Source organism: Porites lutea, chromosome 11 (genome assembly GCF_958299795.1).
Source record: "Porites lutea chromosome 11, jaPorLute2.1, whole genome shotgun sequence".
NCBI lineage: Eukaryota > Metazoa > Cnidaria > Anthozoa > Scleractinia > Poritidae > Porites > Porites lutea.
Window position 1 is genome coordinate 6,403,460 of NC_133211.1, and position 24,858 is coordinate 6,428,317.

Consider the following 24,858-nt stretch of genomic DNA (forward strand, 5'->3'; position numbering starts at 1 on the left):
GCTTCGAGACAGCTGCCAAATCACAGTACAGTGACTGACGACATTCGCACCCGTATTCATGTCTGTTACAACTCGTTTTTTCCACATGAATTAGTTCACCACCGGCGACTTTGGAATAAAAAACTACGACAATCCCATCTGTGTGTAATCAGTTTTCTGGTTTGTCTTCATACGAGGAGCTTTCTTTGTGAGCGACGTTGAAATGCAACAAAAAAATTTTACCATATAAATTTGCTTTAGCGAATTCAAGACGCGAGGATGATGTAAGGTGACGGAAGAAGTGCTCTGGTTGATGGCGCGAATCTGCGACGTCCGTTTCTAAGGACAATACAGTAGACTAGCAGGGATGTGTTTACAGTAGAACCTCTACATCACAATCAATGTGAAACGTTATAAGCCGTTAACTAGTTGTAGGTAAAAGGTAAAGACATTGAACATGGGCCTATGCAGGCTATTGCACTTCCCCCCCCCCCCCTAGTCAGGGTGCCAGTCCATTGCAGCGTTACCTTCAGCAATATGTTGCCAGTACTCATTTATGCATCTAGGTGAAAGTGACGATAGTAGAGCAAAGTGAAACAACTACACGACTAGGTTTGAATCCCGGTCCCGCCGACAGTTACGAAGTCGAGTCGCCAGTTGTCAACCCTCTGCTCGGCCACCACGCCTTCAGAATGAGTTAACTCCAAGATGGTTCTAACTTTTGATTTTGAAGCAGTGAAGCTACAAGGCCCAACCATGATTCCGGCCAAGCCATTGTACAGTGCTTTTTTGTCCAAGTGTACTAGATTTATGCTTTAAATTGATGACGACCGAAGCTTCATTCGATCTAGACCTTCTCTGACAGAGAACATGATGATCGATGAACTACTAGTACTTCAATCTTACTACAGAAACCTAACCTACTACAAAAAGTGATCTTTTCAGAGTCTTCACAAACGTGACGCTTTGTAGGAAGTTTTGGTTTGTTCTTATCTGATAATCATAAAGTTATCTCCTAACAGTGACCTGCCCGGTAATATTTTGTTCAGTAATAGCTAATAAGAAGCGAAAAACAAGCAAAGACGGAAATGTTTTGACAAGTGTACAGTGACCCGAAGGAAAACCGAAAAATAAAAACACTGTACCTCAACTGACAAGGATTGGAATACAATCAACTTTAGCTAAGCGGACAAATTTCGTAATAGACGGCATCTTGATGAACGAAACAACCATTTCATAGTTGAGTTTTGTTTCATACGACTGATACGACACTGAATTAAGCTATTCATTGAAGGTCTTAACCCTGAGTTGATTACTCAATATACTCGCCCTTTTACTGTTTAGAGAAAATTAACACTCGTTTAATACTTACCAGTGAAGTGTTAATAGAAGTCTCTCTCTATAGAGCCACGAACAATCGTCAGGACAACATGACGAGTCTTCGTAACTTATGATTGACCTAGCTACTTCAAAACTACAGGTACATATGCCCAGTTTGAAGCGCTATATGCGTTCATGCCCCTTTGGGTTGCTGTCAATGGCGATTCGGTGACCTAACTAATTTAAAACCCAATAGTGTCATCGAATGTATCGGCTATGTCCCCTAGCTAACTAAGCCTAAGGAGTGATCAGCATCAAATTTCTATTTGAAATACCAATGGTTTATGAAACAGAGTAATCACGAGAATTAAGGTAGTGATCACCCAGGGTAAATTTCCGATTCATAGATTAACAACTTCCCCCCATTACGTCTGTAAGAAATGTATAGCGGCAACAAATGAGAATTTAGATTTTGATACTATACATTTAGGGTTTAAAGGGTTAAAAGTATATCAGGTGTGAAACGAGCTCGCTTTTATTCACGCTTATTAAAACTTCAACCAAACAGGCGTTATCCTTATTTAAACGGCAAAGACAGATAACACATATAAAAGCACTCTTCAAGTGTATGTAGTAAGAGACATATCGTAGACTATGTATAATCTAAGAAAATACACTGAAGGGAAACAATAATAGAGACTTGGCGTTGGGGAGGGGGGGAGGTAGCTGGGACGCTTTTACGAGGCCGGGTGCTTATATCTAGCTATAGTTGGCAACTGGCCGGCGGGATATCCGGACTAAATCGGTATATCTGAAACTACACTTGTGAGGAATTTGTTGGCTTTATAGATCATTCGATGCTGCTCTCTTTAGGTGCCCAACATATGGATAAAGGCTCCGTCAACAAGTATATTTTGTGCAATGTGTACAAAGCCGTTTGGTACCACAAGGTTATTTTATTATACAGAGCATGTAGCCGGTATTTAACAGCTGTACTTCTCTATGGTTCTTATCGCTGCGCTTAGGCTGTTAACGAAGGAGGTTGTGACCATACACAGGCCGTGGAATTAGCCCTTTATTGTCTTACTGTTGTAACGGTTAAGCATTGTATTTATAAGGTGGCTTTGACTTTCTATGAGACAGGGGATGAGGTCCCTGTGTGCATTCAAAGTTTTTTTTAAGAAAGAGCCGTGTAGCGCTGGTACGCACACCCGGTTCGTAAGCTAGCGAACGAAGTTTTCTAACTAAAACTTTTCCTAATTTCCTCCGGTACTTGGTATTCGTCTTCTTAGTGCACAATTTCGGCAGTGACAAAACACCTTTTGATATTGCTTTCATTCATTACTTGTTCTGTGGAGTGACCCACATTTTTTTCCTGTTACTTCAAATTTTACGCTTAAGCAAACCCGCGAGATATTTCCTATGCTTGACTTAGCGTGCTCATAATTCACCTGCTAGTTAGTCAAATAGTTAATAGCCTGTGTACTGACGCCCCCTTTTTCCCTGAGGGGAGCGGCTAGGGAGAAGAGTCTGTACACAGGCTAATCGTTAACAATTATGACTGAGAAACTGTGTATAGACTCCAGTTTCTTTGATTGATTACATACACTGGGGTGAGTTCTTTTGGTAAAGGACTTTGACGAGATTAAATCTGATTAGACCACTCTTGGAAATCTAATGATGAAATTTCTGATCGCAAACTTTCTTAATTCTTCCGGGCCGTACGTTCAAGCCATTCGAGTTAGCACCTCTCCCTAACGCTATACACCCTGTCACCAACCTTCTTGGCTCATTCGATAACTATCGATGATCATATCGTTAAAATAAGAGACTGTAAATGGACTGTGAACAGTCCAGTTCAACTGCGCAGAAACAGCGCCAAGTGATGTGAGCAGAAAGAAAAAACAGCAAGGGAGCCACACTTCACTATCCGATCGCCTGGAACAGGCCCGGAGACGTAAGATCTGAAAAGCCATGTCCAGACTTTCGTGCGAAAACGAGTTTTACCCTATCAGAAACGCGCACTTTCCATGAAGTATTGCTTTTCTCTGTTTGGGTAAATAAGGTCGCGCCGAATTGAGAGAGCGGCGAAAATCGAGCCGATGCGATTTAGCCAGTCCCAGGCATTCAGATAGTAGGGGGGCAGTAAGTAATGCAGAGCGGATGGAACAAACTAAACGTTCTCTTCTCCGCCCAGCCTATGCTACCTGAAAGCCTGGAACCAGCCTCCTGCGTAGCCCGTACTTGTGTACGCAACAGGACGGGAGAGGAAAGACGAGAAACCTTGTGTGACAAGCGTGACAATAACTGTCTTTGAGATAACTTTTCGCCAAACTTCACTGTCCTTTAAACAGTTTTTTTGAAAAGAACAGAAAACATTAATGTTAAGTTACGAAACACGCAAGTCACGTTTGTCACACACAAGCGTTTTGCTGTCCTTTTTTCCCTGCCGACCTGGTGCGCAAACTCACTGCTGTGACATGAAGAACGCGTCAGAGAATGCAGGGAGACGGCAGAGCGAACGCAAAAAATAACCAAGCAATGGAATCTCTCAATTCGCTCACTCTACTACTTTTGTTAAGAAAAAGGACACACCACTCTTAACAATCGAGCTGACAGGTTGAAAAAGACAGCAGGTTTTCCGAGCATACACTTCCCCGCCTAGTTGGGTACCCCTGGCTCTTTCCCGCAACTTTACAGGAAAAAACAACAAAACCCAAGAAACAAAGCAATTCCTTTTGGAGTTTTATTCAATCACCTCTTTAACAAGAAATGTTCTCGTGTTCTAAGCAGCTGAGATCAGATAAAACGTATTTACATAGATATACAATAGGAAAGTACTACAGGTCCTTAGAGTATATTTCCAGTCACGTGGGAACAATGAGATATCGTTTTCCAACCGTCAGAACACCCGAACTATTTCTTAATCTTAGAAAATAGCAACCCTGGTCATTAAAACAACTATAATATATATCTGGTCAATCTACTCTCTCATCTTTTCTTTTTTTTTTGTTGCCCTTGAGTATTTTTTCTACTGTATTTCACTCTTATCAACTCTTGTTGTTTTTTAAACAAAACAAGTTACCACTAAATGCTTTATAGACACTTCTTTACTCTAGAACCGATCTCCATTAAACGAGATACAACAATAACTTAAAAAATTTAAATTATACACCAAACTTTTACTATAAAAGATAATAACTTTAAAAACCGTCAGATCAAAATTCTTTTTACAAACTGTTCTTTTTCCGCCACCTCCCGACAAAAGTCCGTTTGAGACAGCGAAGCTAGCATACAAATGCCTATAAGATTCAGCACGTGTCAAGTTTATTGTAATGTGCAAGGTCTCTTATCCTGGGTTCTTAACACCACGTGTGGGCTCGTGTGAAGTTCATGCTAATGAACGAAGTCTCTTGTTCTGGATCGTTTGCAGAAGATTCATGCAGCACGTGTCAAGTTCGAAGTCTGAAACGGACACAGGAACGTGCTTATAATTATGTAATTTGACACACACTATTAACCTAATTTACTTTACACTCTTTTCACGTGCTATTGTTTCTCGAGTGACCACCGACCGCTATGAGACAGCGTTTCATCTCAGTAAGTTCCTTGACATCTGGGTTGCTACGGCCATAGTGGAGAGCCAAGAGATTAGTAGCTTTGTCGATTGTAGAGAGTGCCTTCTTCACTTGTCTGTCATTGAATAGTAGCTGCGAAAGCTTGTGAAGTTCATGAGCATATTCTACACTTGATGAACCAAAAACTTTTTCCACTGCTTCAGAGCTTTGTGAACAGTAATATGACGCTTTCTTGAAGTCTCCGTTCATGGCGTAACACCTGTGAGAACACAACAGAAAAAAAAAGATAATCAGAGGCATTTTAAGTAATATAAACTTAATGCAAGGGGTAACAACTAAAACATGTGTATTCCCAAATTACAACTACTAAAAGGTACAATCAAAAGAGATTTTGTAACATTTCATCAAAGAATTTTAAACGTTTAACACTACTTACATTCCCCCTTCTAACTAAGATAAATTTGTCTGCTATTACTGAGCACCGCAACATTACGAGATGTGCATATGTTTTATTCTTATACTTTCCACGTACCGTTTATTGCATTATAACAGGGTCTTTATTACTTTAAGCCCTAAATTATTCAGTCCTCAGTTGTTCAAAATCTGGACAGCGCTATCCAGCGGATAAATCACTATCCAATGGATACATGTAAGTATTAGAGAAAATCAATTGCACTATCCACTGGATAGAGATTTATCCGGTGGATACAGGCTGTCACCAGATTTCAAGTTGCCGGCTAAGTACAAGGAGTAGGCGGGGAATCAAACAGCTAGGGATTTCTTTTGGTTATATACTTTTCTCTTTTTTCCAATGGAAGTAGCCGGGGATCATGTTTATAGTAGCCGGGTGAAATCCCTGCCCCCCCCGGCTCCCCAGGCCTCCAGCTTTTAATGACAGCCCTGTGGATCAGAGCATTATTTTTCCCTTTAGTGATCATTCTATAAAAACAAAGTGAGCCTCTTGCCATTTTAAGCGGCTACATGGCCTGTGTTGAAGGCAAAAGGGTGGCAGAGGGAGGGAGAGAATAATGCGAAAGGGAAAATCCCCTCCACTTTAGCCTTCTATTCCGCCTCTTTCAACGCCTGCCACACAAGCTACTGGCTACACAAATCACTAATGTTTACCTGGCAATGGCATCATGTGTCTCTGCCAAGTCTTTGTGGTACATGTGAAGCAGTGTTTTACGTCGTCGCAAACACTCAAGGAACACATCTAAAGCTTCCTTAATACCAACTCTTTCTGACAACCGAACCCCTTTCACAAAAAGCAGCTCTGCCTCATGGGCAAGACGACACTCATCTAGCATATTTTTTTCGAAGTTACATTCACGGTTCTGACAAGTTCCAATGACTCCATCCCTGACAGAAGATAGTTTCATGGCATTCTTGCATTTGGGGCAAGCAAAGGCAGAGAAGCACAATCTTTTGTTTTCCATTTCCTCATCACTGAAAGACAAGACAGCCTATGATCAGCTCGCTGCATAAAATTATTATGATTATGAATTTAATACCTTTAACTCTGCAATGATCAATAACATTGTTTGCTCAAAACAAAAGGTTGTGAGCCAACCATCACGGTTTTGAGCAAAAAAAATTAAAGAAGGGAAGAAGCAGCCCATTTGGATAATAGATTTTTTCAGTCTTACCTCTTGCATGCCGTACACTGGCAAGTGAAAAAGTACTGTTTATACAGGACTTTTTGACGATCCTCACGGCCCATGCGATTGACATGGGGACCTGCAAAAAAGCAAAAACACGTTATTATAAGCAACCTTTCTAAGCACATGCAAAAAACAGCAAGACAGCCATTTTCTATTGGTTCTCCTGAGGACAATTTTTCAGTCTATCCACTGAGAGATCAAGTCTCAGGAAGTTGACAATGATAAATAATTACTTGCCTTCAATACGGAATCAATATTATTTACAACCCAAACAATATAGGCATTAGAAAATAAATTTTTAGGAACCAGTTAGAATAAAGACACAATATACCTTAATAATACTGTGATTGAATTAAAGCTACACTAGAAAAACAAAACCATGGGAAATTTCAATAAAACAATGTTTCTTCACTCACCATAACAGTGAGAAATCTCTGATCCTTTTGCTATGTTATGCGTTGCTCTCACAACCAGATGGCCACCAACAAAACTGAAAGACAAAAAAGTTAAATATTGGTTCATGAATACTTATCATTGTTTTTTAAAATTTTCTTCAGAAAATAGGAATTACATTCTTCATGTTGTGAAAATACCGCTGGAAAAGGCTGTACAATTTACAAAACAAACCACTCCAGTGTCACATCTGGACCCTGCACTCACCTCACTATAACATCAGGATCACAAGCATGATTCAGCAGAGATGCTGTTGGATAAAGTGCAGTAGCTATTCTCTTCTGTTCCCTAGTTACAACTTGCTCTTTTGTTGAATGTCTTGCACTGTCACTTGTTGATACTATTCCCGTAATTGCATGAACATTGCAAGACAATTGCTGAGAATGATGAAAGAGTAAGCAGCCAATCACATCCGGTGAAAGACAAGTTGTTTCTCCACTACTTTCATCTATGCCTTTGAGTTCTTGGGCTAAGTTTGTGCAAAACAAGTTTTGAACATTGTTCACATTGTATTTAAGTTCAAGTTTTTCACATTGTTGTCCATTTACTTTACAAAGTCTGTTTTTCAAGCAGCTCTCACAGTTTAGTAGTCTTTGCTGAAGGTCTTCTTGAACCAAGGCACCCTGGAGAAATTCTGCCAGCAATGCACAATTCTACAAACATTAAAAAAATGAAACAATTAGGGTGGATTCAGCTTTTCTCCCTTGACATATCCATCAAGAAAGATCTCCATCTGCAAAACCACAAAATGACAACAAACCAGAATTTTTTTTCATAAGAAAAAAACAAACTTAATGAAGAAATTATCCTGGTGGGGGGGGGGGGGGGGGGGGTGACTATAGCTTGATGTACATGTCAACACAGTAGAAACTCTCACTCCATGCAGTCTTGCACCCAAACAAAAACAGACATATTGTAGAGCACTGATTTATTTCAACACAAGTGGAACAATTACCATGATGTTGCAATCTTTGCCAATATTTTCCTTAACAAAAATCCCAAGTACGATTGCATAATAAACCAAAGGCATGTATCAACAGTCTAGTGTGAACAAACATGTTTGTCACTATCAGGATTCAATTGTCATTAAGCAACATGCATCTGGATGACATGATATTTAAATAACTACCTCACAACTTAATGCCTACCCCTTATTATCTATCCATAAATAATCAAATGAACAACGTACCAAAGCATGAGACATCAAGGTTTCAACAGGCTGTAATTCTGTGTTGGTGACAAGTGAAAACACTGAACCATAATCACCTGAAGCAAACATGACATACGGTATCACCAACCATTCTTAATGCATTATTTTTTTTAACATGAAATTGAAGAGAAGACAAGAACAAAGATGTTTATAAGGATTTAAAGATTACTGGTGTGCTGAGACATCCTTTTGTGGCACTGTAGCATCAGTATTATGCTATTACAAAACAGTTTACTCCATGCTGAAGTGTCCCTGAGAAACAACTCATGGTTTGTTCACCAAACAAAAAGTGTAATCTCGAAGCAGCAAAAAGCATACTTAATATTATAGGGAAATAGAGAAGGTTATTTTAGCGCAGGAAAACAGGGTACTTGTTTCAACTTGATTAAAAAATGCTTAAATGATGCCTGCAATTTCATGGCACATCTTTCAAGGAATAAACAATTAAAAAAAATTACGGTAACTAATGATTGTCTTTATACACTGTACACAACATGTACTTACCCAAATATTGTCCATCGGGACCACACCCGGACATTCTTTTGTTAAGACTTGAATTCTCACTAGGGGATGATGATACCATTTTTAAGAATTCTGAAATAAAGAATGCAAGGAGAATCAATACATGTACACAAGACTCTGTCGTCAAAAAGAATGTTGCCAGGGTTACAGCTACCTTTAATTGAACTTACCAAGAATTTTCTGGGTCCCTGTGACCAGAAGAATTCTAACAGACAACTGGAAAGAGGTGTCCAACTAGAAAAATAAAAGCCAAGGTTGAGAAATGTCCTTGGTTGAAGATTGTATAAAAATTATGAAGACACTAGCAGTGCTTTTGATAAATTATCACTGACAGCTGATAAAAGAAAATTGTTGGCTCTTTCACTCAGAGAAGTAAGTTGCCTTCTCCCCCCCCCCCCCCCCCCTTGCACTGAAGTACATGTAGCTAACAAAAGATCCTTTCCAACCTTTTTTTAAAATTACAGTCAATAATAATTATTACGTAACTCAAAATAGCTGCCTATAGGCAAGTACATGTATTCTTGAACCTCCAAACTAGATTAAGGATAAAGTTACACATAGTCACTTTTTTCACGTACCATCTTGAGAAGTGGACCAAGAGTACATTCGACTTTGTGGTACTGTTCCCAGGCTCTGTTGCGGCATGATTGTGAACAGTATTGCACTTCACAGCAGTGATAGCAACTTCAAAGAAATCATTAAAAATATCACCACAAATTTGAATAATTCCATAAAATTGGAGCAACACATGATAATACAAACCACAATAACAGAGGAAATCTTTATACAACAAACCTTACTATAATAAGCTTAATTACTTATTAAAATACTTAGTTACAGAAAAGTTTCTGCTTACAGAAATGGTGCAACTAAAGGTTCAAAACAGCAGTCACAATGCGTGAGAGCATTTTCTGGCAGAAGTACAGCTGCATAAGGAGACTCAGAGATGAGAGTATCCCCTGCACGGATATCATCTGATGCCTGTAAATAAGTAATAAAGTATATCAATAGTATGCATTTGTCAGTAGATGTTATAGCTATTTCTTAGCATAAGATACCTGTCAGGGCTGCCAGCCAGAATGAGACATAACAAGGCAAAACAGAGAGAAAATATATACCGGTATCTTTATTTACTACTTTTTGAAAGATTAAATCATTTTTATCTTGAGAGTCCACTGGGGTGTTGCAGGTGTGTAAATACAATATTCCTTTTATGTCTGTTTGTTTGCTAAATGTGCTGGTATACCAATGAAGGTGTTCACCTGAATTTGCTTTGTGTTTGTTTTACAGTGAAACCTTGTCACATACAAACTCCAATACCTCAAATCTCTCAGTCAATAATGTGTCAGCTTCAAGAAAAACATTCTTTTCATTCAAAGTTCTTTTTCATTTAATTTAGGTTTGGGCTCCTGCAGCTTTGTTATTCCCTTGAAAAATACAGAATAATTTGAGAGAACTTTTCAAATCCATTTTTAGAAAAAAAAGTTAAAAATAATGTTAAGTATCAGGTAACAATTTTGTGTCATATTTACACAGTGCATGTAAAATACAAACGAAAACCCACCTTAAGAAACCGTCCTTGACTACTGGAACAGTTGATTTGTATTAAACTGGAACCACTTGCTATTTTGCTGTGCATTCCCTGAGTTACAGAAGGTATATCTTGTGAAGCATTGCTGCCTAAAACAAACCAAAAATCATCATTATTACAAACCTTGCGACTACCCATGTATCCAAGACTAACAATTCCACAATTATTATTCTGAATGACATTCTAGCCTCAATATACTTACTTGGAAAATGTTGCTTAGATGTTGCTAATCTTTTCTGGCAAGCTTTCTGAAGACTAGTTAGCTTTGAGCTAACAGCCTGAGGGCACTGTAGTGATGTGGCTTCTTGTATATCATTCAGACATGCCTGGACCGTAATAAGGGATATTTAATTATATTTATGCAGCTAGAAAAGATGACAATCACATGCAACTTAGCTTACAACAATACACATTATACATTGGGAAGATGGTTTATGGAATGAAAAAAGACACGATCTGTTAATATAACAAGAAGAAAGTACACCTGAGTTTCAGCCATATGATTTAGAACCCCACTTCATTTGGTCATTCAAACAATGTAAGTGACTGTAAATTTATTGTAGGAAAGTTGTACAGTAAGTTGTATGTTACAGTATCTGTTTCAGAATTAATTTTGAAACTTTTTCCTTCAGAAATATCAGAATACTGTGAAAGAAACATCACTAATAAATTGAAGAAAATTAACAATTTTTTTGAAAAGTAAAACAGTGCAATCCTGGATACCTTGTATTCTTGTGCTTGAAGTAAGACCTCAGCCCTTCTGATGTAGAGGGAAGATAGTGTGTTACAACCATCAGACCTACTGTTGCTTTCAGCACTGTCTGACTTCTCGGTTTCTGAATTGTTGTTTAAGAGAGCTTGCTGGATAGCCTATAAGCAAAAATATTATAATATTATTAAATTACTATATGACAAGCGAAAGTTGTGGGTTGGCTGGTAAAAATAACAATAACTTCCTTCTCTTCTGTGAGAACTCACTTCATGTTACAGATACATGTAAATATGTGACATGTTACTAGTTAAAAAAAAGGTAGAGCAACAAAATAAAAAAAAAAGACAAAAATAAATTTGACAAACTTTATGCATGGAAGATGCCCATTTTTGGCTAAATAACTGCACACAAAGTTAAAGCTAAAGGAGTAATGGGTGTTCTTTTCACCATAAATTTTGAATAAGAAAAATGGAAAAACTACATTGCTTGTAAAAGGGATAAGACATTTTAATGCCAGGCATCAGTTTTCAAGAGGGTCCATGGCTTAAAACTAAGTAAACATGGTTGAACATGAAACTGTCAGTTGGTTGAACATGAAACCATCAGCATCAATAAAACGTTAAGACTGGCTATGTTTTAAGAACATTTAAATCGACTAAGTAAACATGGTATCACAATTCAGGCGTCTGCATTTCCATTGTGCTCTACAATACATAAACAGATTATTTGACTATGCATAAAAAGGCTGAAGAGCAAATTGACTGAATGACCTGATTAACATTCTAAGAAAAGAAGCAGATGAACTTCTTTCTACACCCTTGCCCACCAGTGACAAATATATAGTGTTTACCAATGAGTAGCATATCACAGCTTTCTTGAAATCACTGCGTCTAAAATGTTCTTCACCAATGCACACATATTCCTGGACATTTCCTGCTGACATGGCATTCTGCCTTCTCCTGGTGTTTAGAAGCTTTTGTATTTGCTCTATTATTTCTTGTGCGACCTCATTATTTCTAAAAATAACATAAGAAACAGAAATAATGATTTTTGACGATGACTTTAAATGGCTTAAACTGGGAAAAGACATAAAAAAAATCCATGAAAAATGATAATGGACTCAAAATACATTCTCGATACTTAAACACTTGCTGCAGTGGAACCTCGATATAACAACCTCTATATAACAAAGTCCTCGCTATAACGAATGACTTTCTTTACCCCAGTTATAGTAAAACATGTGAAAAGGAACCTTGATGAAACAAAACCTCATTACAGCAAACAAATTTTGCCAGTCCCTGAGCAGTTTGTTACATTGAGGTTCCACTGTACAAAATACCACCACCTAAAATATCCAATCTATGTGAAGCTCTAGTGAGCTGAACAAAATTAATAGGAGAAATTAAGGTAATGCTCTATTAATAAGAAAAATGCTAGAAAACAAAATACTTTTGAAAGTTAAAGACAAGCAAAGGAAGAAAAGAAAATTGGAAAAATGAAACCCAATATATTCACTTTTCAATCATAAAAAGAGGATTAAATAAAATGCATGTCAATGCCACTTTGGTAAGATATCCTAATGGATGAGCTACACGTAATTTAAATAAGACAAAACAACCCCATAAAAGGCTTGATATTTTTTTGGGAATAGCAAATTAGTTCTGGGTACAAATTTCTACATGTACTTTCAAATAGGTGGAATGTATTACATAATAACTCAAACATAACAGTGCAAAGGTCTTGGATCACTGCACTACAAGTCAACCCTAAAGAACAGTGCTAAACCACTGAGCTTTTATTAATCACTGGCTTTCATACAGAAAAGCAAAAACCACCAAAGATGTAAATCAACTAAAGCACTTGCAATATCAAATCCCCCAATTTGTATCTTTTGTTTGTCTGTTAATGATTTACACATACATATGTACAGTATTTGCTGCTAAATGTCAAAGGGAAATTCAAACAAACATTGTGCACAATTCTTTTTAAATTCAAGGTATTTAAGATGAACTGCATGGGGTATTACGATAAAGTTTTTTTCCAACTATTGAAATTTCCAGGGTAGACTCTATTGCTATTCGTATACCATTCTTTATTTGTTTGTCATACAACAACATATATTGTTATCTAATACTTTGTTACTAATTAAAATAATATTTTAGACCCCAGTTCAACGTACATGTACATTGCCACCATAGAACACCTGACCCTTGAGTAAAATATAACCCTTACACTCTAGGTTATGTTTCGCGGGAGTGCTCTACAATAATACACTTTGTATGTTATTTTATATAATTCCCTCCAAAAACCACCCATGTATAAAATCAGCCATACGAGGCATGTCCATTTTAATGCAAGGATGCATTCAATCAGGATGATGCCAACAAATAATGATTATTGAACAATTAGCAATGACGGCAATCTCTGTGAAAGGTCCAAAATTTCATATTTCTAAGTTATTCAAAGTGGAGTGAATAATTATTGTATTAGTGATGGAACAAATTGAACAGATAGACTATTTCCTGCTAATATAAAAGAAGTAAATTCAAAACGAGATGGCGTGAGAAGGGAATAAAGATTTTAAATTGGACTGTCAGTAACACAGGAATTGAAACGTACGTGCACGTGTGAAGACACGAGACAAATTTACAAGACCTCACCTCGTTGGTGTTCAGAATAGACTAATAAGTGTAAGATCTTAAAAATAGATAGAACTTCCAATAGCTAAATTCTGTTGGTCTCAACTCCTTCACGAGCCAGAAATATACGTGTGATTTTTGACAGCTTACTGTAAACAAAAGCGCTTCAAAGGTGAAAAGAAAAGCCTTCATGCATATTTTATTGCACATCACCTAGGTACAAACACATTTCACTTGAAAAAGCTGAAGTTTTCGTGCTTGGGCGAAAGCGATATAGTAGCAACAAGAACTCTTTGCACATGCACATTCAGGATATAAATATAAGCTTAAAAAAATATATATATAAGCTTAAGCTTACAGATCTCTGTTTGTGAAAACGATTTTAATTATTGTTTTCTTCAACTGTTGAGGCAAACCGTTCTCCAAATTAAATAGAAATTTCTGCGAGACATAAACACTACAAGGGTTGCCAACAAAAGTAACAAGAGATCTCCAACTAAGAGAAAAATGAAGAAGAACAAAAATCGGATATCAGGTTTGTACCATCTATGATTTGAGAGCTACATTGCAGTTGTAGATTGTTGAATTTTGCTTGAGCTTCGCACCTTTATCATATTCTTTCACTTGTAATATTCGCCTTTAGATTTATTTTTGCACGGCCCACCCATTGATTGTGAAAAAGAACTAGACACAGTCCGACAGAAAGAAGAAGTCCCGCTTACCTTAAAATATATTTACAAAACTTGAATCTTTCTCCGTCGGTCTTCAGCCGGCTGAACTCTTTCATGTAAGGACCGCGCAGCTTTTCCAGCAAAAAATTTTCCCATTCCTCTTTCAAGTTAAGCGCCATTGTTGATCCCGACGCTAGGCAGTCGTTTTGTCCCTCTAGAGTAGAAAATAACAAAAATTTACACCGCTACCCAGCGCTGCGGCTTCATGTCGAAAGCAGCGATGGCTGATGTAAGTGAACGCAGTAGTTTCACTTGCAAAATAATTGGTCAAAAAAGGGTTTAGTAAACATGATCTGATTGGTGAATTGACATAGCACGATAGCCTTCGACCAATCACATTAACGCTTAGGTTGACGTATCAGCCCCAAGTCCCTAATAAAAAGGTCGCAGGTCAGCGTCATTTCACACCACCATATCGATTTTTTTTAAATTGACATTTCTGTCTACTTGTATTTATATGTAGAGAATTTTGACAGGCTTTTCTTAAACTTGACAAACTCGATAGATGGATGATTCTCTTTTTCACCTGCTTGTCGTTGAATGAGTGCAAACGCTCACGAACGTTGGGTTTCCGGTTCATGACCCACCTCCTGACACACCCCCAATGCACCCACAAAATCGACCAATAGTAAATCGAGTTGAGCAATATACCCAATGCCTTCACGAAGGCAGTCACGGCTCGCTATTTTCCATAGAAAATATTTTAAAAACCTGGATATTTGTTATGCTATTCTCTCGAAACAGTAAACTCTAGGTTTATTCGACATGGTAGCTCAGGATTTTGGTCGTTTTATATAAACACAGTTGTTGTACCCCAGTTGAATGAAGGGATATTGTTCGCACGTGAGTAAAAACGTGACGTCAGAATATATGGGTAATTTGCATGTGAGCCACTTCACTGAGAAAAATAGCTGTAAAATATGTTTACCTCAGAAAATAAAAACCCTGCTTGTCTAGAAATTCCAGAAAAACCTGGCTAAATCATTGTCAAACAGTCAAACTGGAAACAGAGCAGACGAGCGAAGAATGTTAGAGCTAAAAATTTCCCTGACCTCATTTCTGTCCAATTGGTCGAAGAGTCTCCCTTTAAAACAAAGCATAATTTTGACAGTAAGTTTTTCCTATCTGACATAGAATGTGTATCTCAGTACCATCGACACTGCACACTTTTCTCTTACACATTACTACATGTTGTATTGTTGCGCATTTGAAAACAAAGATATAACTCATCTTGTGGCCGATATAGCCAAAGAGACACGGACACAAGGAAACATCCATAACAATATACATCTTTAAGCTAAGGACTCCTGCACAGGGACCCTAAACAATGTATTACTCATACAGAAAGCAACAGAGGAATGTGAATATGTCTATTATCAAGAACGGTATAGGGTTAAGTATTGAGAACGAAGCACGACTCGATGAGTCATATCGAAGCAAATCCAAAACAAACATTCTTTTCAAATAAATGTACCTCTAAATTTTTTTCAATAAATGGTTTCTAAGAAATAGTGTAGCAAAGTAAAGACAATCGAAATGCCAGGCAACAAAAAGCAATTATTATCTTAATACTTATCCTTTCAGAGGCCCTCAATAAACCATGTGGAACCGGTTTAGACATGACTGAGTGCGTAGGTCGAAATTAGCAGTACATTATACTATAGCATATGAATTAATAAATAGAATGAAACTGATTTACAAAATTTAACCCACAAGACAATCTTATTTTATTGTTTTTGTTTTTACACTTTAGTCCCGTTTTAGTACAAGAGCCGAAACCAGCAAGGATTCACAAAAGTCAGATTGTACCTTTTGCCGTCATTCGCTGGCCCCTACAATTATAAATATCTGTGACGGAGGTGTAGGCCAAATCAATAAACTGTATCCAAGTGGATGTGTATGAGCTGCCGAAAATATGAAAAGAGGCTGTAAAGTCAAGAATTTCTTACCCATAATTTAACGATATTTGGCTGAATTTTTACAACATTTTGATATTCTAACGCCCTAAAAATAGTTTTTACACACTCAAGATATTGCTTGAATACTTTGCCCAAACTGGTGCCAATTCTCTCATCAGATTCACCAAAGAAACGGTCACAGTGTATCGTTTATAAAGCTAGCCTTTTCTACTGTTAACAGTGTGTTACTGATTTGCGTCCGTGGGTCTAATACACTGCAGTTCTAAATCCTTTAGTGTCTTAAAGTGTCGGTAGTCCCTGAGTATACCCTGCAGTAAACAAAAGCAGTACAGGGTAGATGGCTGAGGCTTAAATTCTGTAAAAAAAAATCCTAAAATACGACCATTCATTTGATCTTGGAAAGAAGTTGTTTTCTGAAGTCAACTTCTACGGCATTTGGCGGGAACATTTTCTAGGCATAACAGCTGAATTTTCCAGTGTTTGAGAAGGATGAAGGCACGTCAATACACATCTTGTAGACATAGGCTCCCATGCAAAATCGGAAGTAGGATTTGAATTCATGTGGCGTTTTCTAAAAGAATGGCGATAGAGACGAGGCATACCAGGAAGAAATAAAATTTCTTAGAGATCAAGTAAGGAAGCGCTAGGAGAGCATCCAGCTTAGGAGATGATCTAAAGCGCAGGCCGGGTTCGAGGTGTAACACTTAAATTTTCTAACTCTAAACTTACAGTTAAAAATTCTCACGAAGCCGACCCTAGATCCACGAATGACAAGACGTTCATCGAGGAAAGATGCCTGCAAAGTGGTCCCAGCTGTACTGTAATGATGCCGAGCACGAATACAGTGTTGTTTGAGGCATCAGCAAAATTTATGGCTCGACGTATTTTCGGCGATTGACTGGTCATCCAGGACTTCCTTTATTGCCCATTCCATTCGGATGGGCGGGTCCGAGGAAGACGCTCGTTCTGGTGATAGGCATGAGTTTAATTAACTCTTCCTGAACGTTCGTTCAGACTCCAAATTATGTCTTTATATTGTCTGGTCTAGACGCCCGCTATACACTGAATACGTAATTTCAAAAAGTTGTTTTACATAGCGATCGAAGAAAACGGTTTCTTGACATACCATATTCCAAGACGCTCAATCCCTTCTTTCGATACATTTTAATACCACCTTGTTTACAAACTATAGAAAAGCAGCCGTGAATAAAAACGGAGACCAAAATGATTCAGAGAATGTTGCTCAATTTAGAACTTGATTGACGGGTCACGTTTTTGAAAACAATGATAAATTGACCGTTCAGTGGGTAAGGTCAAACTCACTGACGTACTTAATACTAGGGTGGGAAAATATTAGCATGTTATTTATAGCCAGGTAACTTTTTTATAGCATTGCAGGAGAGTTCAAATTCAGAATTGCCTCCTTTAGAGTTCTATAAGTTAGCAAAATCGAGCCCAATTCCAAACTACACTCGGCTGTACTTACTCACTTTGAAACTGGATATAAAACGGTGAGCTAAACCAGAAGAAGCGGACAACTTTAATTAAGCGGACACCAGTCAAAGTGCCTAATTTATTTCCCTTAATTACCATAAATGAAATCTTTAAATTGTAGGCAGACAACTAGAAACGTTGACTGAATCATGAGAGAGAGTAGTCTGTGTTTAAAAAAATGTCAATTTTAAAAAGAAAATTAAAAAAGTGAGAAATTAACAAGCTCTTGAAGAGAGGGAAGAGCCTTCTTGACCACCACACGATTCAAATTTTCTCCCACTGTTAGTCTAGAAAGCACTACGCTATGTTATTGCTCTGTCATCTCGTTCGAAGACTATCTCAAGGGTCTCAAACTGCTAAAATAGTAGCTTTCCAACAACTAGAGTTTCACGAAAACCGCTGGTTGGTGAGCTTGTTCACTAGCTATTAGAGCCATTGGTAGGGATGGTGAGGGCAGTTTACCCCCTTAAATTGTAGGCACTGAGATATAATATAGCTTCTTTACGTGATCACTGTAACTTGATCATACGGATTGGAACCACCAGCTTTGCAGTTAAAATTTACATGTAGCCCGCAGTGCAGGCGTATTTTGGGTGGGAGAAACCTTGTTCGTGTTCGTATTGTTGAAGCCGCCATCTTTGATTCCCGCTCCCTTTGACTCGCCCCATTTCCTCCTCTCTTCGGAAAGTTTCCACATGGCGCTTTCGCGAGCAAAAACATTTGCGCGCCCGAAGAAAACGCCTGCACTGCAGGCTAATTTACATGTTGCAAATCGCGCTTCACGTTTATTTGACCGTATTCTTCTTGGTCTCGCCAGGCCCTACCACTTCCTCTACTACTAATTAAGCTTTTCTCAATCAATGTGAACAATGTCGTGGCCTTGTGCTATTCAGTTTTAATCTCACGTTGCATCACACGTACAACCGACAACATCTTCCAAAATGTTCTTTGCACATTAGGTCCAGGAACTTCAATAAACTCTCAAGTAGGAAGTTTTAAATGCAACTTCCAAGTTGCTTTGAATCATATTACAGGGTGGGTAGGGTCTGTAGTGAAGAAACCGACAATTCACAATTAAGAACACTTTGGTTGTCTGGCGACACTAGTTATTATCACAGGTAGCCCAAGCTCGAACATCGGCATTGTCACGTAACATTCGAAATATAAGGATTTGTATGGGAAAAAAACCTGTCGTTTCTGTAACCTACGAAAATGAAAGGATTTCAATAAAAAACAGCTTATCTTACTTAAAATGTGTGTTACGTCTCTTCTGTGTGGTCCTCGGGTCGATTTATGGCCGTTTTATGGGTTTTTATGTAAACGGTTGTCTCTCTATGTAAACCTTTATAAAGAGAGAAAACCGTTTACATAAAAACCCATAAAGCGGCCATAAATCGGCCCGAGGACCACACAGGAGAGACGTAACACACATTTTAAGTAAGATAAGCTGTTTTTTATTGAAATCCTTTCATTTTCGTAGATTACAGAAACGACAGGTTTTTTTCCCCATACAAATCCTTATATTTCGAATGTTACGTAACAATGCCGATGTTCCCCGATGTTCATATTTCGAACTTGGGCTACCTGTGGTTATTATAAGCTCAATTAGAGCTGTTTCAAACGTTGTGCTACTGCCGTGCTACTAAGCTGGCCCGACTGTAGTTCGACTGTAGCACGACACTAGCACGACTTGGTTTGGTTGCCGCGCTACACGGCAGTAGCACGACTTGGTCGAACGTCGCGCTACTGCCGTGCTAAAGTCGAATTTAACTAGCTTGACAGTGGGGTCGGAAGGGGGAAGCTGTTAGTACATAACGATTAAGCAAGGAGAGAAATTTCTTGGCATTCTTTTCTTTTCGTGTCAATTAGACTTTTTAAGTCAGGATAACCAGCGTGAGTTCGTCGCCCATATGCACGTTTCGATATCTTCCAATCAAACTATCTTGATGGCGGACTGGAACCAGTGAGATCAAGCAAACCTTAAGAAAAACCACTATCTATCTTTTTCTCTAACTCCGTGAAAGCAAGTTGTTTTTTCACATCTGTAGTGCGTATAGGATGTGTGCCATCATTAACAGCGCATATCCTTTCTTGTCAGAACTTTGCTGGGTCCTGTTATGGACAAAGAGAACTGCAAGGGGTAATTCTTGTTTCCGCCCTGTTTGCTAGCCGGGGGGACTCCCATATGAAAGGGGCGGGGATGCTCGTCGGAAATTTTGAATTAAACCCTAAAAAGAGACCAATCTGGGCGTATCCCAACCTTTTTTGATCCATTAAACTTTGATTACATGAACCGAGTAAATAAAACGAATTAAAAATATAAAGTTTTTTAATATTTCTTCGAGTGCAACCCTAAAAGAGACCTTTACGGCGAAATATAATGGTGTTTTGCCCAGAACACCCTTAAGCGAGACCAAAATCTGAAATTCACACTCCTAAGCAGGACGACGAGCATCCCCGCCCCTTTCATATGGGAGTCCTCCCCCCGGGGTTTTACTATTGCGTTGACGGTACTTTGCATCTAAACATATTATTTCTGCTTTGCCCCTATTGTGTAGGAAACTTTGACCACACACACGTAAAATAAAATAATAATAGTAATAAAAACGGGAGAATGCTAGTTCAGTAAGCCTTCCGTGCGCTCCTGCTAGGCTGAAAATCGCTCGGAAGATTTCCAAGATTAGCTTTGCTCTTAATGGAAACATACACAATGCGGTACTTACTACTGAAATCAGACTAAGTGGAAAGACTCATCAGATTGTCATCTCTTAACCGTTAATCGGAAAAGTGGGAAATAAGCGTCAGGAGCCCTAAGTAGAGGTGAAGTCAAAATATCGAGGCGTATCATTAACTTCCTAGAGTGAGATTAACAGATTTTCTAGATTCATTTGAATTTTTTTGTTTTCGAACCTTACTCTCAGTTTGCGCCTTCTATCAAAAGGGAGTACAAAGTCTCAAGAAATGTTTAAAAAATGCTTTTGGGTATCAATTTGTTGCTCCTTAAACGAGACTTTGCAGGTTGAATGAAGGTGACTCGTGATCAAAAGAGATTAACTTTTGGCCCGTGTGGCCGCAGTCCATCCCTCGCGGTCAATATTTAAAATCACCCGATTTGTTTACAAATTTGTTCCACTTGCATAACGCTATATTAAAAATCTGGCCTGTCATTGTTACACGGATTTGTATTAATATAAGAATGAAACAAAACAGTTAATTCGAAAAAGACTAACTAATCTCAGAGGGACGTCTCTCAGACAAAAACTCCTTATAATAAACTTAAACCTGAAAAAGAAGAGGAACGTCTTTCTTTTATGGATCTAAATTTTTCATTCAAAACTATTTCAGTTTTCGCCTACCAAAAATAAAATAACAGCAATAAAATAAAATAAGTAAAGGACCGCTAACAGATATCGCCGGTGCTGGTTTATTTACCCAGAGTCCACAAGAGATTTAGTTTGCAAAGTCATGACAAGCTAATTATTTTGTCGGTAATTTTTAAAACTTGCAAGACACCATTCTTGAACCCGACAGGGCGCAGATAGATGGCGGCTGTGAGTTTCTGTAAAATCTACTACAATACTCAGTACTCGAAGTACACGCCTGCAGTATACCAGAGTATATTCAACGCAATCAGTGAAGTTAAGTAAAATTTTAAATAATCATTTTTTATGAACGAATATTTGTATTTAATATGTCTTGCTGCAACCGGCTCCTCAGTGCTATATAATCTACTCAGTATCACCCGTGCACATTAATATATCATATTAAAAACATTACGCAAAATAATTTTGAAAGGGCAACCCTTCATAGAAAAGAAATTGGCGGTATCATTACAAACTTACTTGGTGGACCGACAGCAAAGAGTTTCTTCTCTCGAGAAATTCTTCAAAAACAAAGCCACAGTTTTAGGTGGGTAACTCAATGTTGACACGAACAAAGATGAACCTGAATGTTACAACATTTGACAAAACATCGTACTTATATCAGTCGAAATAATCATATCGTATTTTGCTGAGCACAGGTTTGTTTTACGTCACGCTGGATCAACGAATCTCATTGGACGAAAGCGTTTTCTATGCTTTCTTCACTTAGTGGGGTGTACTACATAGTTTGAATCAAACACTCTCCTCATGATTTTAATTTAAAGTCTTAAAGTGGAATCATTCAAATTAATGTCTTAGAAAGCTTCTTTAAAGTGTTAATAGGGTTTGCGTAAAAAAATACCAATTTTAAACACAAATTTTTGACCCTGGTTTCTTCAGTTAAGGTGATGATTACATGTTAAAATACGTGTGTGAATTTCGAAATTGCTATGTCACTTTCTCGTCTGCCGATGGATTTGTTCTCTCCTGTAATTGGTCAGTTAAGACTCTTTCTCTCTCGTTATGCGTAAAGCAAGTGTTGGAACGTGGGCGGAAACGGAAATGCATCATTAGATTCGGATGAAATCTTCAATCAGCATACATCATAAGTAATCCTTAGGGGTTACTCACGGAACTTTTTTGCTTCTTGAATCACCCTATTATTATTAAACTAGCGCGAGACTAAGATTTAAAGGCGATGAACCACTTTCCAAAATCGCATAAAGAAGGTATATGTTACCGCTTATGATCCGTTGATTCGAGCTAAAATTGCGGTGAGCATCACCCCTCCCCCCCACCTTGCCTTAACCCTAAAGCCTGACTGACTGGTATCCGGAACTTGTTGTGTGACTTGCTGCGAAAGGTAGAGCAGATGAGTCTCATTAGCGTAAATTTCCTGTGATAGGGATGTAAATGAAAACACTCTTCAAGAACGAATTAATAACGGCAGGGCAGCCTGCTCAAATAAGTTGCATTCAAAGGGAATTAAAGATTTACCCTAAAACTGTAGATGCTGGAATATCCTAGCGGGCGGACTGCTTTGGGGCGATCAGTCGCTCTTTTCTCTGTGATCTCGGGGAAGAGAGGAGGCCTGGTAGAATTTAACAATTCTCTTCAATGGTACGATTTCTTGCCTAATTTGTCAGCTAAGTGACTCAGCATTGAGTTTTATTCCATTGTGCTTGATGCCTTGTACGAAGGGAGAAATGACGCATATTAATGATGTATGGCAAAATAGATACTTGTCTATTTCTTGTTATCCTTGATCTTATTTTCACGATATCACGTTTATTTTTTTCCGGTGGTTTGGTTCTGAATGAAAACAACTGAGAATGTAGGCTGTGTGGGGGGCGGGTAGGGGGCGGGTCTGGGGGTGCGCATCCCAGCGTATACTTGTCTTGTTTACTAATGAAAACGTAATCAAAGGTATTACGTGCGCACTCCTCGGACTTTGATGGCTTTGCATACGGACTCAACAACTCCTTTAAACTTCTCCTCTAGATACTAACTTTTACCCTGGTACCCTTTTCATAACTCCTTATGAATTCAACAAAGCGCGAAGATTATGGTTAAGCAGAAGATAGTCGGCAGGGTTAAACCTGCTAATCAACGTAGCCTGTAATTGCCTAGCTTTTGACTATCCTTCTTATTGCTCGGGTTCACAGACTACCACTTTTCAAATCACTATATGAAAATCAGTTGGCGATAACTCATTTTCCAAAACCCGCTTAATAATAGAGTACCTCTGTGGATAATACGGTCACCGGAACAACCAAAGGCCAACGGGCAAAGAGCGGATAAAGCGATCATCAAAATGCCAAAATCCGTTTTACGTGATTTGACAATAACACGTTTCTTTTTGCATGACCGAGCATTCTCTGTGACTCAGCATTTGACTTCCTTTTCCACCTTATATTTAAGGTACCGAACATGACTAGGAATTTTCATCCTCGCTTCAGTGACCCAATTTTGTGAATAACCATTTTTGTCTGAAAGCGAGGACATTTTCTCGTATAAAAAAACCCTTCAGGCTGAAGCAAAAGCCAGAACAACATGAGATTTTATAGAAATGTTTTTCAGTTCTTCTACTTCCCTTTTACGCAATTATTATTTTAATGACTTCAGAAGAAATAGATACAAAACATTGCCTTCGCTTGCCTTCCAACTTCAGGATGTTATATATATTCTCTCTATTCTCTTTTTTAGAAGCCTGATCACATTTTGTTCAAAGATTTTCATCAGTCAACTAGTTTTCTATTTTCATCAATACGATTTACTTATTCTCCACCTTTCGAGATCTATGGGAACGAAAGACTTCGCAGCGGTTTAGCGGGAACTAAAAAAGTGAAGGAAAAAAAAAACGATTGAAAAAAAAACCGGAAATGTAAATTGTTTTATTGTGAGTGCTAAGAAGTAATCAACTCCCCAAATTCTTCAGAACTGATAGTTCTAGAAAGCGGAAAGCGAAATAAACCAGGAAATTGCGGTTCTAAAGAATTTCTAGAGTTTTTGGCTTCCCAGTGCACCCTCTTGGTATTACACAATTGGACTTCACTTCATACAAGTGCACAGCTTACACAGAAATGAAATACCGTTTTTTTGGAGGCCCTCAAAGTCAGCTGTTTTCGAATAAAGCTAGTTTAAAATACTTTCAAAGAAACAATTGGAGCTTTGTCATTTTAAACCAAGTACAGGACCAAAGTAGCAGCCAAGGGTAATTGCAGGCCGCATTTGCAACAATCAGTTTCCGTTTTAAAAAATCGAAGGAAAACAAACACTGAGATGGATGTATGCCAGCGCTACTTAATAAGCACCTCCATCGGACCAACCGCGACGGAAGAAAGTATCATGCTTAACGCCTAATATTTTGTACGTGTGGTCGTTGAACTACGCTTTTCAGATTCCTACATTCTCTTTTTACGAGACTAAATGCCCTCGTTCAATTAAAAAACGTCTCTTGACTAGCTATAAGTGTCAGTGAGGATATGTTGCCACGGAGAAGCTCTCTTCAGGGAGTGTCATTAAAGTTTGTATTGTATTGTATTTCCCGTCTTAAGACTGAGCTATACTTGAGCTTGGAACCCCGAGAGAGAAAATCCCCATATAGAAGGGGATGTTCGTCGTCTCGCTTTGTGGTAGAAATTGAAAATTTGGGCCTCATTTGCAGGGTTCAGGACGAGAAGTAAA

At 38.3% G+C, this 24,858-nt stretch overlaps 1 protein-coding gene across 3 annotated transcripts; it reads right to left on the reverse strand.

Moving 5' to 3' along the window:
* Positions 1-4,031: 4,031 nt before the first annotated feature.
* LOC140951520 (SET and MYND domain-containing protein 4-like) lies at positions 4,032-21,790 on the reverse strand. 3 transcript variants are annotated; one of them, XM_073400780.1, is made up of 16 exons: positions 21,652-21,790; positions 14,388-14,550; positions 11,877-12,042; positions 11,038-11,184; positions 10,517-10,640; positions 10,288-10,403; positions 9,580-9,704; positions 9,302-9,407; positions 8,894-8,957; positions 8,706-8,795; positions 8,181-8,257; positions 7,199-7,644; positions 6,955-7,028; positions 6,524-6,614; positions 6,003-6,323; positions 4,032-5,136 (listed from the first exon to the last, which is right to left on the reverse strand). In XM_073400780.1, exons 2-16 carry the CDS (start codon positions 14,513-14,515, stop codon positions 4,842-4,844), a joined length of 2,370 nt encoding a protein of 789 aa, XP_073256881.1. In that variant the 5' UTR covers positions 14,516-14,550; positions 21,652-21,790; the 3' UTR covers positions 4,032-4,841. The 3 variants fall into 3 exon arrangements, with proteins under 3 accessions (XP_073256881.1, XP_073256882.1, XP_073256880.1); XM_073400781.1 differs by lacking the exon at positions 21,652-21,790 and adding an exon at positions 17,045-17,135; XM_073400779.1 differs by lacking the exon at positions 21,652-21,790 and having other exon boundaries at positions 14,388-14,650.
* Between the last annotated feature and the right edge of the window lie 3,068 nt (positions 21,791-24,858).

Bases quoted from the DNA above. Each gene is read 5' to 3' on its own strand.
- LOC140951520 (XM_073400780.1), bottom strand. From the start codon at position 14,515: ATGGCGCTTAACTTGAAAGAGGAATGGGAAAATTTTTTGCTGGAAAAG. The intron at 11,185-11,876 runs GTAAACACTATA...TTTTGCTTATAG, and splicing joins CTGTGATATGCTACTCATTG to GCTATCCAGCAAGCTCTCTT. The intron at 8,258-8,705 runs GTAAGTACATGT...TGTTTGCTTCAG, and splicing joins TCCCGATGGACAATATTTGG to GTGATTATGGTTCAGTGTTT.